The sequence below is a fragment of the Hyaena hyaena genome, unplaced genomic scaffold (assembly GCF_003009895.1).
Source record: "Hyaena hyaena isolate Hyena2069 unplaced genomic scaffold, ASM300989v1 scaffold_269, whole genome shotgun sequence".
Classification (NCBI taxonomy): domain Eukaryota; kingdom Metazoa; phylum Chordata; class Mammalia; order Carnivora; family Hyaenidae; genus Hyaena; species Hyaena hyaena.
Genome location: NW_024080896.1, coordinates 750,907 through 764,209, shown reverse-complemented (window position 1 = coordinate 764,209; position 13,303 = coordinate 750,907). Strand labels below are relative to the sequence as shown.

General features: G+C 44.3%; 1 protein-coding gene across 5 annotated transcripts in view; it reads right to left on the bottom strand.

Annotated features, from left to right (window-relative positions):
- Positions 1-1,018: 1,018 nt before the first annotated feature.
- HSD17B3 (hydroxysteroid 17-beta dehydrogenase 3) overlaps positions 1,019-13,303 on the bottom strand; it is a 39,116-nt gene continuing 26,831 nt past the window's right edge. The window contains exons 7-11 of one of the 5 annotated variants that reach the window (XM_039245693.1): positions 12,150-12,184; positions 10,044-10,125; positions 9,334-9,399; positions 5,496-5,645; positions 1,019-1,282 (exon numbers count right to left, since the gene is read on the bottom strand). In XM_039245693.1, the coding sequence (XP_039101624.1) occupies positions 1,184-1,282; positions 5,496-5,645; positions 9,334-9,399; positions 10,044-10,125; positions 12,150-12,184 (432 nt within the window). In that variant the 3' untranslated portion in view covers positions 1,019-1,183. Of the gene's footprint in view, positions 1,283-5,495; positions 5,646-6,428; positions 6,481-7,445; positions 8,513-8,959; positions 9,070-9,333; positions 9,400-10,043; positions 10,126-12,149; positions 12,185-13,303 lie in introns of those variants that run through there. The other 4 variants (XM_039245695.1, XM_039245696.1, XM_039245697.1 and 1 more) reach the window with 4 other exon arrangements.

Below are 13,303 nucleotides of genomic sequence, written 5' to 3'. Positions count from 1 at the left end.
ACCACCCCCATGTGTTGGCAAGTAAAGCCCTCAGCCCAGCACCCCCAAAGCTGGAGACAGAAAAATCTCATTTCTGCATGTATCAACTCCTGCATTAGAGTCATGGTTTTAAAACTATTTTCATCATTGTATGCTTTTCTGTTTTCTTTTTGTGAACACAGCCTGACATAAAACCCCAACTAGAAATAAAATAGATAAATCTGGTTCTGCATTAGTTGAAATGGGAGGTTCCCAGAATCTGGTCTGATGTAGCTTTTGCTCACACAACCTTCCCCTAGAGTTTCCTAGGTCTCTGAGGAGTCCAGGTTGAGTGCTCCAGGACTAGAGCAGTATTAGTAAAGTTCAGTAAATTTAGACATTCTTTTTTGTTCGCTTGGTTGTTTGGAGAGAGACAGAGAGAGCATGAGCAGGGGAGGGGCAGAGAGAGAAGAAGAGAGAGAATCCAAGCAGGCTCCACACGGTTAGTGCACAGAGTCTGACTTGGGGCTCAAACTCATAAAACTAAGAGATCATGATCTGAGCAGAAATCAAGAGTGGGCTTAACCACCTGAGCCACCAAGGTACCCCTTCCATTCTTTTTTTTTTTTTTTTTAATGTTTTATTTATTTCTAGGAGAGAGAGAGAGACAGAGTGAGCAGGGGAGGGTCAGAGAGAGAGGGAATCACGGACTCTGAAACAGCCTCCAGGCTCTGAGCTGGCAGTCAGCACAGAGCCCGATGCGGGGCTCGAACCCACGAACCGCGAGATCATGACCTAAGCGAAAGTCGGACGCTTAACCGACTAAGCCACCCAGGCGCCCCCAGACATTCTTTAACATAGCTATGAAATAGCTTATAATTGTTCTCAGTATTCAAAGTATAAGGCTTTCTTCTCACCACATTTATGTTATAATCCCTCATAGAAATTCCTCCAGTTTTTCCTGGAGAAACACCCTCATCTTCTCACAAAGAAAGCCCTAAAACCCCATTGCACAACACATTTTTACACTACAGCTTTCCCAAAGATCTCCAAACTCAAATAAAATGGCAAAAAAAAAAAAAGTTTTATTTTCAGTACTGTATTTTTGACACAGCATCTCCAGCTTTAGAGGAATGGTAGGTGCTGGTCTACTCATAGGTTTTCTACAGCCAACATGGAACTTGTAGAAGAGAACATTGCTGGATGGAGCATCAAACCACTTGGACTATATGGTGTTGGTATTCTGCTTGAGGCAGTCCGTGTATTTCTTCCGGAATGTGCTGCTGTACAAAACCCAGGATGGGATCAGGTTCAGGAAGCTCCGCTTAAATAGACAAAAACATGAGTGTTTGGGGGAAGAAAAGAAGAGCAAGCAAGTTGCATCTAAACATCTCAGTTTATAGTTATCATCTTTAAAAATATTTTTTAAATTTTATTTATTTTGAGAGAGAGACAGAGAGCATGAGCAGAGAAGGAACACAGAGAGAGGAAGGGATCCCAAGCAGGATCCAAGCTATCAGCACAGAGCCCGATGCAGCACTCAAAGTTACAAATAGTGAGATCACAATCTGAGCCAAACTCAAGAGTCGGATGCTTAACCAATTGGGCCACCCAGGTGCCCCTAAAAATATTTTTCTGACTACTAACCTGTCTCAAGATCTTTTAAGCACTTGCTAAAATTTAAAAGTTTTGTGGCACTTTCTCAACAAGCAAGGTTTTCTCAGAAGCCAAAACAGTCACTTGTACTATCAGCCCTGAGGAAATTCTAAATTAAGAGGACTCTGTCCAGAGTAACACCCCAAACAATGTTAGTGAGCATTTCCTCTTCCTGATGCCCAATCTCCCCAGTGTCTTCAGGTTCTTTTTACCAAAGTTCTACTAAAATGAGACTCCAGAAAATAGTCAGAAATGCTCCTATCACTTTGCACAATGCCTGAGGCAGAATAGGTGCTAAGCAAATACACAAATGCATGGATGAGTTCATGAACATAAGTCTGACACAGCAAGGTATAAATCACTAATCCAGAGCATTTGCTTGGAAAAGGAAGAGGGTGCTTCAAGCCAAGGCATGAATGCTTAGTTGGCTGCATATCAGGCAGTAGGCACAGGCATTAGAAGGCTTCTTGCCCTCAAATCATACCCATGTCCTATAAAACTGGTCCAGGCCCCCAGAAGAAATCATTTGGTCTACAGCGTAATCCTGGGCATCCAAGATTTCTCAGTCTAACTGCTCCCCACCGAACAACAGGCTTTCTACTAGAGGAAGATGTGAGTTTTTCAGGGAGTGTTCATATTCTTCAGACAGCTCAGATTCTCAGAGCATTGCATTCATTGAGGTATTTCTAAGCAGGAGACCAAAGACAGCTTCTGGGAACCAAAGTAGAACTCTTCTTCCACTAGCCATGTCAATGAGTGAATGCAACCTCTTCCTCAAGGACTTCACTTTTCTCCCCTTTAGAGCTTTTTGATCTTACATAAAAATCAAACCCTTTCATTAGCTTTGCCTTAAACTAAATGTTTTGGCTTAGTGAAGTTTGTTTATTTATTTTCTTTGGCCATAAAGAAAATAAATTAAAATTCCAGGTCCCTAGAAAATGTTCTAAAAGATCCCTTCTGGTGCCTGGGTGGCTCAGTCGGTTAAGCATACGACTTCAGCTCAGGTCATGATCTCAGCTAGCTGTGCTGACAGCTAGCTCAGAGCCTGGAGCCTGTTTCGGATTCTGTGTCTCCCTCTCTCTGACCCTCCCCTGCTCAGGCTGTGTGTGTCTCTCTCTCTCAGAAATAAATACAACATTAAAAAATTTTTTTTAAAGATCCCTTCGTGCATCTCCATTGCTATCTACCTCCTACCAACCTAGAAGGATGGTGTAGATGAAACCAAGAAAAGCAAGACATTGGGCAAAAGTAGACTTAAACCCTAGCTTCACCATTACGAGCCAAGTAGCCTTAGGCATCTGATCTAGCTCTGAACTTCAGTTTCTTCAACTGTAAAACAGGAACCAAATGACCTACCCTACAAGATGATTAGGAAGATTAGGTGAGGTAACCCCAAGTACCACATGGACTCTATCTTAGAGGCTCCATTCCAACCTCAGTTCCTGCCCTAAAACTCCTTGGAAGTAAAGAGCATGCTGTCTTTGCCTTGGCTTTTTGTAATGGAAGGGTTTTTTGTTTACCAGTCAATTCTACTTGATCACTCATGACTTTGGATTCAATAATCTTTCTAAGTCCCAGTAAACACCAAATTGGCTTTAATGATTTGTGTGTTCTCCTTTGCTTTCTCTTTTGCTTCAACAGGCACAAGGACTCTTTTGCCTAGTCTGTTCCTGGCATCTGTTTGCCAGAAGAGATTGGATTTGTTACATAAGAAATCAAAAGAAAAGAGCTCCTGAGTGGCTTAGTTAGGTAAACATCCAACTCTTGATGTCGATTCACATCATGATCTCAGTTTGTGAAATCAAGCCCTGCATTGAGCTCTACGTTGAGCCTGCTTGGAATTCTCTCTATGCCTTTCTCTCTCAATCTCAAAACAAACAAGCAAGCAAATAAACATTACCCCAAAAAAATCAAAAGAGAAAAGCCAAATTTTTTTTCAACTTTTGACATCTAGAATTGCATTATGTAGCAAAACAATATCCCTGCAAGCCAGGCTATTGTCTCAAGAAAACATTTTCTAAGTGCTTATGGACTCCACTTAACACGTCAACATCCGGGGCGCCTGGGTGGCTTAGTCGGTTAAGCGTCCAACTTTCGCTTAGGTCATGATCTTGCGGTTTGTGGGTTTGAGCCCTGCATCGGGCTCTGTGCTGACTGCCAGCTCAGAGCCTGGAGGCTGTTTCAGAGTCCGTGATTCCCTCTCTCTCTGACCCTCCCCTGCTCACGCTGTCTCTCTCTCTCTCTCTCCTAGAAATAAATAAAAACATTAAAAAAAAAAAAAAAGACATCAACATCCTAGAGGATGGGTCTCCTCTGATATGTGTGTCTTCTGGGCTTAGGCTATGTAGAGACCTGGGGGACCAGGGGATTCAGATAGAGAATATGAAAGTGTGTTAAATAAGTAAGGGTGGCACTGAGGGCAAAGGGGGAGATATTGCCCCCATTCTTCTACAACCATGGAACATTATCTCAGCATGGTGAGGGAGGTGCTGATATTTGGTTTTCCATGGACAGAAAGGGTCATCAACAGCAAGGTGCACAAGCACCAGGTAGATATGGGACATCAGCCACGCACACTTAAGGACAAGCAGGAAATCATGGGGATTCTTCTTCCCAATATCCTCTTAGTGAGAGAGGCAGGAGAAAGGGATGCTCCCAGAAAGACTGAAACACTTTAAATAATAGACAAAAGCCCATTTCCTAAATATTTAGTTTAGATTACTGGATCAAACTAAATTTAAACTCATTGGACATTTCATTAATTTGCTTATCCACCACACAGCAAGTAGTAATCTAGAGAAAGATATGATCAGCAATAGGCAAAATAAAGATCTAATGGTCTTTCTGCATGCCCACTTTGTAAGTGTGTTAAATTGGTGACTCTGCACACTGTTGGGGTTCTACAGTAAAAGTAGCAAGTAATCCTCTAAGTCAATTCAGTATCTCTTGTAGAGTCTCTGTAAATCCCAGGAGGTAACTGAATGCTTTGGGAAGATTTAGTGTATTCACCCATGCATCCTTCTAGCACCTGAGAGAAAGAGAGAGTAGAGAGAAACCTAATTCCCGTGGCAGAAAAGCACATGAAGCAGAAGAGAAAGTTGACATGAAGGGAAAGTAAAGATCTGTCTAAAATGTGTTGGTGATACCGGAAACACAACTGCCCTGACACTGTGTGTGTGTTTTCAGTATCAGCACGCAGTAGTCAAATCTACCTGTGTGTCGTGTTTGTGGTTGCTTCTAAAAGCAGCCTAGGGATGGTGGGAACTCCTCATACTATATGCCACTGAATTTTATTCCCACATTTGATGGAGTCCATGCTGTGTAAGGAGCCAGCTTGTACTTGCTCAGCAGAGCCAATCATGCACACTCCTAAATTCAAGTGTCATGACAACACAATGGTGGCTTAAACTTGACCATAGGGGGGAGTACTTAAACCATGGTAGTTAACAAATGCTATAAATCAAAGGTTTTTGGGTTTTTTTCCCCCCTGGAAAGCCAGGAAGTTAAACATGTCCTAACACAGAGAGCCAGAGAAGACAGCAGCAACCCCTCTCCTGACACATAGAAACTCCCTGTGTCTTAGTCTGCCCTTCCCAAGAGCTCAGGAAGCCATCTTACTTTTTGAGGAAAGAGGTGAGGCAGCCAAGGGTGATATTTGCCAATGTGGGGATTATCTATGGGCTGAGCACCCAAGCCTCCAGCTTCTCCTCTTTGCCACATATGCTCTTTAACTTGCTATGTTACTACTTAGTAGCATAAGCCCTGGCAGCACCATCCTTGCCATGAGAGGAAATGGTTGGCTGTTGCAACAGCAAGAAGAACTCTGCTGGGGTTGCCTGCACACGTGCCTCCCTTGCTTTGAGAAAGAATTTATCAGTTACCAAGATTTCGTGGGTGAGGCAGCCACAGGTTTCATCTCCAATCGTGACATAATTCAGCGATTCTTTAACAAACTCATCAGCAGTCTTGGTTATCATGTTGGGGTTTAGATACTTTGTCATTGGGGTCGAAACAGCAAATGGGGTCAGCACCTACAATGGGAAATAAAGGCCATTACGCAGGAGCAGACTGCTTACACCTGAGAAATTAACACCTGTTTTAACCATCCCTTCATTTTCCAATTCTATTCTTCCTATAAAAAAAAAATCTCAAGATCTTAACTGATAATGGAGCACTGTAAAGGCATAAACTGGCACAGAGCTGTGAATCAGAAAGGCTGGTTTCTGGTTTAATTTTATCACTAACTCAAGCTGAGGCCTTCGCCACACCCTATCAGGTGATCAAATGGTACACGGGGCGACTGAGGACATCAGTTGTCTCTTAGAACATGGTGGCCAGGGGGCGCCTGGGTGGCTTAGTCGGTTAAGTGTCTGACTTTCACTTAGGTTATGATCTCGCGGTTCGTGGGTTCGAGCCCCGCGTCGGGCTCTGTGCTAACTGCCAGCTCAGAGCCTGGAGCCAATTTCAGAGTATGTATCTCCCTCTCTCTCTGACCCTCCCCTGCTCACGCTGTCTCTCTCTCTCTCCTAGAAATAAATAAAAAATATTAAAAAAAAAAAAAAAAGAACATGGTGGCCAGATTTCAACAATAAAAGTGTAGGACTCTCAGTAAAATTTGAAAAACAAGGAAAAAATTTCAGTATAATATGCTCCAAGTATTGCATGGTCTACACCTATACCATAAAAGAAATTATTATTATCTGAAATTCACACTGAACTGGATGTCCTGTATTTTATCTGGCAACATTATCCGAGAAGCTTATTTCTAACACATACAGCCAAAGCTGGAGCAATGCAAATCTTTCTGGATTCACACTTTCATGATTCAGTTAGGAGCCAGGAGTGGCACACCCCTGATGATCTTTCCTGTTGTGGTAAGAAAAATAAACAACCACACATCATGCCCTGCAAATTCAACACCATGTTTCCACCTGGGATCTCACCACCCTGTATCCTAGCATGAGATTATGCTCAGAATGGGGTTTCTTACTTTATTTCCAGACACAAAGACCTTGGCATCTTTAGAAAGAAAAGATCCATGCTTGTTTTCTTGGTTTTATTTTTCCTCACATCACATTTTCTTCACATTGATGAGGAGGCATTAGGCATGCTAAGGGCAAAGTACAAGCTAGTGCGTGCGCACACACACACACACACACACACACACACACACACACACACACCCTGTGGGGTATGTGTGATATTCTTCAGGTGCTCCTGGCTGCCCAAGAACAAAGGAAAGGAAAGAAAACAAATGGTTAACTGGTAGAGATCATGGTTATACAGAACATGCATCTCCATCAGTTTATAAATATCTTAGTAAATTACAAGAGAAAGGCAATCATATCAATAACCTAATCTCCAGAAACCTGTAGACTCAGTTTCCTGGAGTCCCAACATCCCCCCTCCATAGTGATGTGGGGAACAAAGGCAAGAAGGAAATGGCAGGTAAAATTAAATTTCCTTATAACCTGCAGCCCATTGACAGATACTGGAGGCAAATACAGAATAAAATGTTTCTCCAGAAACTCCCAATTGTCCTATGGTAAAGCCTTACTACAGGAAAACAACCTTAACTTGACAATAGCCAGGCTTCGGGCATCTTTGAGTCCTCTTTAGCATATCAAAGTCCCTCTGGAGGCTTCCCTTTTGACTTTACCTCCCTCAACTCCATAGTATATAACCAGCCATTCTTCAGCTCTTCCTGTGTATGGGTCCTGTCCCCATGCTTTAATGAAATCACCTTTTTGCACCAAAGATGTCTTCAAGAATTCTTTCTTGGCCATTGGCTCCGAAACCCCCATCACCCCAAAACATAATCAACATCATGCTTGAAATTGCATTGTTTTATTACTGAATCTAATTTTGAGCTGATCAACAACTGAATTGGTTCTCGTGGAAATTAACACTGTCATTAATTTGTATAACACATTTCTTCCAAAGATCTCAAAGTGTTACGCTTAGAGGAATACGAGAAGCATGCATTCTTAAACCCAGTTTCCAGATAGGGAAATAACTGGGTTTGAGAAGGTATGCTTCTTATATTTTCTGATAGAGCTCTTAATTATCAAAGCAAGAGCTTCAGGAACTCCTCCCACTTTTTCTCTGGCATATCAATTGACAATATCCAAGATGTCAGCTGCTCCATCAGCCCGGGTCCCTGCATCACTACAATGAGTTAATCTTCTCTGCCAGCTTATAGTGAATGAGAAATAAATCTTTGTAGTTTCAGGCCAATGAGATTTTAGGAGTTATTTTTTTACTGTAGGAAACTTAGCCTATATGGAGCAGAACTGTTACAAAAAGAATCTGTCTTCAGCTAGGGATTAGAGAATGGATAGGAGGGGGAAATATGTGATAGGTGAGAATTAAGTCCATCAGGGCAGAGAATAGGACTGTGGTCTAGTGACCGGGCTGTTACAATCATTCACCATGGAAGATGGTATTATTTGCAAAGTTCCTGCCATTAACTCATATCTGCCTATTGAACAGGACATATTGATATGTCGTTATCCTACACATGATTAATTTATAGGAACAGTCACCTGAGATGTTCTCACCTGGGTATTTTAATTGAAAATCAGGATGTATAGCAATAATTTTACAGGTTTAATTGAGTGTACCTTTTTCATTTCTAATAGTATGTCTTAAAGCTACTTCCCAAACAATGACAAAAAAACTACAACTCTGTAAACTGTTAACTACAGATTCCAGAAAGCACTTCACTCTATATTGCTGAGCCAAGCACATATATGTCACTGACACGTCAAGAATCATATTGCACAGCCTGCAGATGGCTGTGACAACCTTCCTTTGTTTATGGTTGGGACAGGCTCATCTCCACGATGGTTCTGCCGCTGTAGGTGAAAAAGGAAGCCAAGCTCCTCTTCTTCAACTGCTTAAGAACCAGGATGGGGATCTTTATGGCCCATCACAGATGATGAACAGCTCCCAGAGTACCGCCCCCCCAACTGCTGCTACCCACCCCAGACTGCCACTACCCATGACCTGACTGCTGCTACCCCCCCACTACTGCTATGCACCCGGCTGTCACTAACCCCCAATGCCACTAGCCTCCCCGATGCTGCTATGCACCCCGAACCGTCACTACCCACCCCCCACCACCACTACTCTCCACAGCTGCTACCCTCCCTCTGCTACTACCCACCCCCGACAGTTGCTGGCCCTGACAAATACTACCCCCCTACTGCCGCTATGCACCCCTGACTGTCACTACCACCCACCCCTGACCATGGCTACCCCCACAGCTGCTACCCCCCACTGCGCTACCCACCCTCCTACCACTACCCCCGCACAAACACTACCCCCCTCATAAACTACTCACCACCCAACTGCTGCTACCCCCCAACTGCCACCTCTTTCCAATATAGATCGCTTGCCCACTTTTCTTATTTCTTCTCCACAATTCCTCCGGCCTAAGTCAGTCTCCTGTACCTGGGTCAGAGAGCAAAGGCTGGTCAGACAAGACCCTGATTTCTGTCCTGATGCAGCGCTTACTCACCCTGCCCCATTTCCTCCTCCAGCACCCAGGGCGACTAAGATGGCAGCTGCCACTGTGAAGGAGGAACTCACAAAGTGTCATCCAGACCCTCCCACCTGGCCTTGCAGGTGCAGCTGGCCTGCAGGAAGCAGTGACCCAGCTCCTTGGGGAGCCAAGTTCCCAGCCCCAGTCCCAGGACTCACAGCTGTTGACCTCACCTGGATAATGATTCCTTTCCTTTTATATTCCACTTGCAGTGCCTTGGAAAATGTGCACACAAAAGCCTGGAGCAAGAAGGAGAAAACACCTTAGGGGAGAGCTTGCTTTGTCCGCAGAGCCAACTTATTCAGATCTTAAAGGGGCTGCCAGGAGCCAACCTGCTTTACCTTAAAATGCAGGAGATTGTCTGATGGGAATTAGGACTTAGCCTGGAAGAGCTCCCTCAATGAGCAGGAACATACATTTTGGGATAAATACATGCCTAAAGCCTCTGCATATAGATGACTTTGCCCAGGGAAGGCTCTCCCTTGTCTCAGTGCTGGGGAACATCCCCTCTCTGAGGGTTTGGTTTTAGGACTAGAGCATGGGGCCACCTGGCTAGGCCTCCCGGACAGAAGAAAGCCACAGTGTTACTTGCCAGCAAGGGAGCAGGGCTCTTGAGCAAGAGGCTGAGCGGGGGCCTGGGAGTCCCATGGGGACTGCGCTTGTCCAGCTGTGCTGCCTCAGGGCTTCATCAGCCCAGAGGTATCTGCTCACATGGTTTCCAGACATCTGCTGAGGAGCCCTGTACACAAGCCCCTTGTACATGTGCTCTCCAGGCAAATCTGTCCATCAGCTTGCCGGATGATCCAAAGTCCAAAGGGAAATGCCAGCTAGGAGAAGCAGGAGGAGAAGGAGAAGGAAACTGGGACTGCATGCTGCTGCTTACCTTGGAAGCTGAATATGTGGAGTAGAGAGGCCAGGGAAAGAGGGCTGCCCCAGAAGAAATGTTCAAGATGAGCCCTTTCTGCCTAAAAATCAAAGAAGTAAAATTCTGAATGTTTTGCTGCCTGACCACACACAGCTTGTGAAGAAAGAAAACAAAGGGGCTCCTGTGATCACTGGAAAAGTCTGTCCTCTCTAGGCTGCCATGTACACTAAGTGTTCTCCCCAGAATTGTGAGTGGCCCTTTCCTACGATGTGGATTCCAACACCATACAGTGATGTTACCCAACAGTCATGACATCCAGGGCTTGTGCCTGCAAACAGGGCCTCTGCTACGACAAAGATCCCCCCACACACAAAATGCCGAGTACCAACTCCGCTCAGACAAGCCTCAAAGAGGAAGGTATCCTTCTTTCTCTAATGTGACCACATAAGTTCAAGGTCCTTTCTGATTCTTAGAAATGGCCTGGAACAGGACAGATGTCAAATGCAGAATCCTGTCTTGGTGGAATTTGACAGTCCATCATCTGTTCACACAGGAACACACACACAAGTCTCCAGAGACCTTACTTAATCTTTAATCTTTTTGAAATTCATTAACTTTAATCCTTCCCAGTTAGATGTATTCAATCCAGAAAAACCGAGAAACTGCACATTAGAACACAAGACCAAGCCCCTTCTTCTTCTAGGGAAGATTAAACTATTAGCCATTTGGGTCTAATGAATACCACCTGAGAAAAACCAGTTCCCAAATAGGTGTTGTAATAGGGTAATAAAACTATGGACTAAGTAGAGACATTCATAGGTGGTGATTTTTACCACTAAATTTGAGTAATAACAAGAGATGGCCTTGATCTCAGGCCATCCTCTCAAGTTTACGTTCAACATGAGTTAATTTTTTTTTTAATGTTTATTTTATTTTTGAGAGAGAGACAGAGCATGAGTAGGGGAGGGGCAGAAAGAGAAGGAGACACGGAATCCAAAGTAGGCTCCAGGCTCTGAGCTGTCAGCACAGAGCCCAACATGGGGCTCAAGCCCATGAACCATGAGATCATGATCTGAGCCAAAGTCAGATGCTTAACCAACTGAGCCACCCAGGTGCCCTGAATTAATCTTAAAAAAAAAAAAACTTTTTAAAAATGTTTTAAAAACATTTTTTAAAATGTTCATTTTTGAGAGAGAGAGAGCATGAGCAGGGAGGGGCAGAGAGAGAGGGGGGGGGAGAGAGAGAGAGAGAGAGAGAGAGAGAGAGAATCCAAAACAGGCTCTAGGCTCCAAGCTGCTGACACAGAGTCCGATGCGGGGCTCAGACTCAAGAACCATAAGATCATGACCTGAGGTGAAGTCAGATGCCTAACCGACTGAGCCACCCCGGCACCCCTTAAAAAATTGTTTTTTAAATGTTTTTTATTTATTTCTGAGAAATAGAGAGAGAGAGCATGAGCAGAGAAAGGTCAGAGAGAGAGGGAGACACAGAATCTGAAACAGGCTCCAGGATCTGAGCTAGCTGTCAGCACAGAGCCCAATGTGGGGCAAAAATCCACCAACCATGAGATCATTACCTGAGCCAAAGTCCGACGCTTAACTGACTGAGCCACCCAGGCGCCCCAAAATTTTTTTAACATTTATTTATTTTTGAGAGACAGAGTGAGAGCAGGGGAGGGACATAGAGAGAGGAAGACACAGAATCTGAAGCAGGCTCCAAGCTCTAGCTGTCAGCACAGAGCCCATTGAAGGGCTTGAACTTACGAACTGTGAGCATAACCTAAGCCGAAGTTGGAAGCTCAAATGACTGAGCCACTAACGTGCTCGAAGTTAATCTTTTTACTACAATGTGTGCCGAAACCACTGTTCTCTTCCTCCCTCCAGTAAGATGCTACACTTGACCTTCAAATATGCTTATCTGTTTGCAAAGCTAGCCTGGCCCAGAATGTTACATTTTCTGCGGCAATCTCCATGTCCTTTCAACAGTTTTTCCACTGGCTAAAGCTGCAGCCAGGTGAACCCTATCTCCCCACCCTCCATACCCTGTCCCCAGTCCCCAGTCCCCAGGCCAGCTAACTGCCAGGCCAGGGATGCTGCTCTGCACTTTTTCAAAAAAAGACTTTACCTTGATTCCATTTGTTTCAGAATTAACTGTGTCATCTGTAAGAGAAAGGGTAGAATTAAGTCCTCTGACAAAGTAAGTAGCCAGTGGGTAAAGGCTTAGGGAAACAGGTGCCAGAGAAGGTTGGAAAAAAGAGTTTTATCTCTCAGGTGGCCTTGAAAATCTGCTGACACTCATTGGAGGTGACTCTGGCAACACTAGATCTGAATAACACACACAAGAGGCAACCTAGACTAATGGCAAACTGTTAGAAGCCTTAGTTTCTTCCCCATACAACTAGTCTTCCTGAAAAATGAGGGCAGTGAAAAATTATGGAAATTGGCTTCTGGCCATGGGAGCAAAACTGAAGTTCCCCAGATACCCTTCATTCTGGGAGACAGGCATAAGTAGGTGGGCCATCATACACTTCACCCATGAGTTAGAAGTAGAGGGGACATCAGGAAACCTAACAAGTGTCCATGAATGTCTCACATACAACGAGAATGAGATACAGAAGGACATCTCTTCAATCCCACAGCAGCCAAGTAAGCAGCTCACAGGTGGACTGTGAAATAGCTCCATAGACAGAACATGTCCATCTGTCCATTGGAATTACAGCAGTGTTAAGGAATCCATTCCCTGTCCCAACCTGCCTGGCCCTGGAAGCGATCTTCCCTATCAGTTCTGGAGCTTAAATACCCCCATTAAAAGAGCTTTTCACATCAAAATTACAAGGCACTCATTTTAAGAATTAAGGAAGAGTCGCCTGGGTGGCTCAGTCTGACTCTTGATTTCAGTTCAGGTCATAATCTTGTGGTTGTTAAGAGCAAGCCCTGTGTCGGGTTTTGCGCTGGTTGTAGAGCCTACTTAAGATTCTCTCCCTCTTCCTCTGCTTCTCTCAAAAGAGAAAGAGAGAGGAGAGGGGGAGGGGGAGAGAGAGAGAGAGAGAGAGAGAGAGAGAAAGCCCACAGACTGAAATGTTCTCCAAAGTACAACTGAGTGGAATCAGGCCTTGTCTCTAGAAGAAACTTGAGAAGAGACGATCCAAACAGATGGGGAGGGGCAGAGAAATAAAGGAGACTAAAGACTGGGAGACAAATTTTGCCTATTTTTCCATGTTGTCTGGGACTCTGCAGGAGCTTCTCAGTAGGCTCTGTACCTGCCACCATCCCTATATC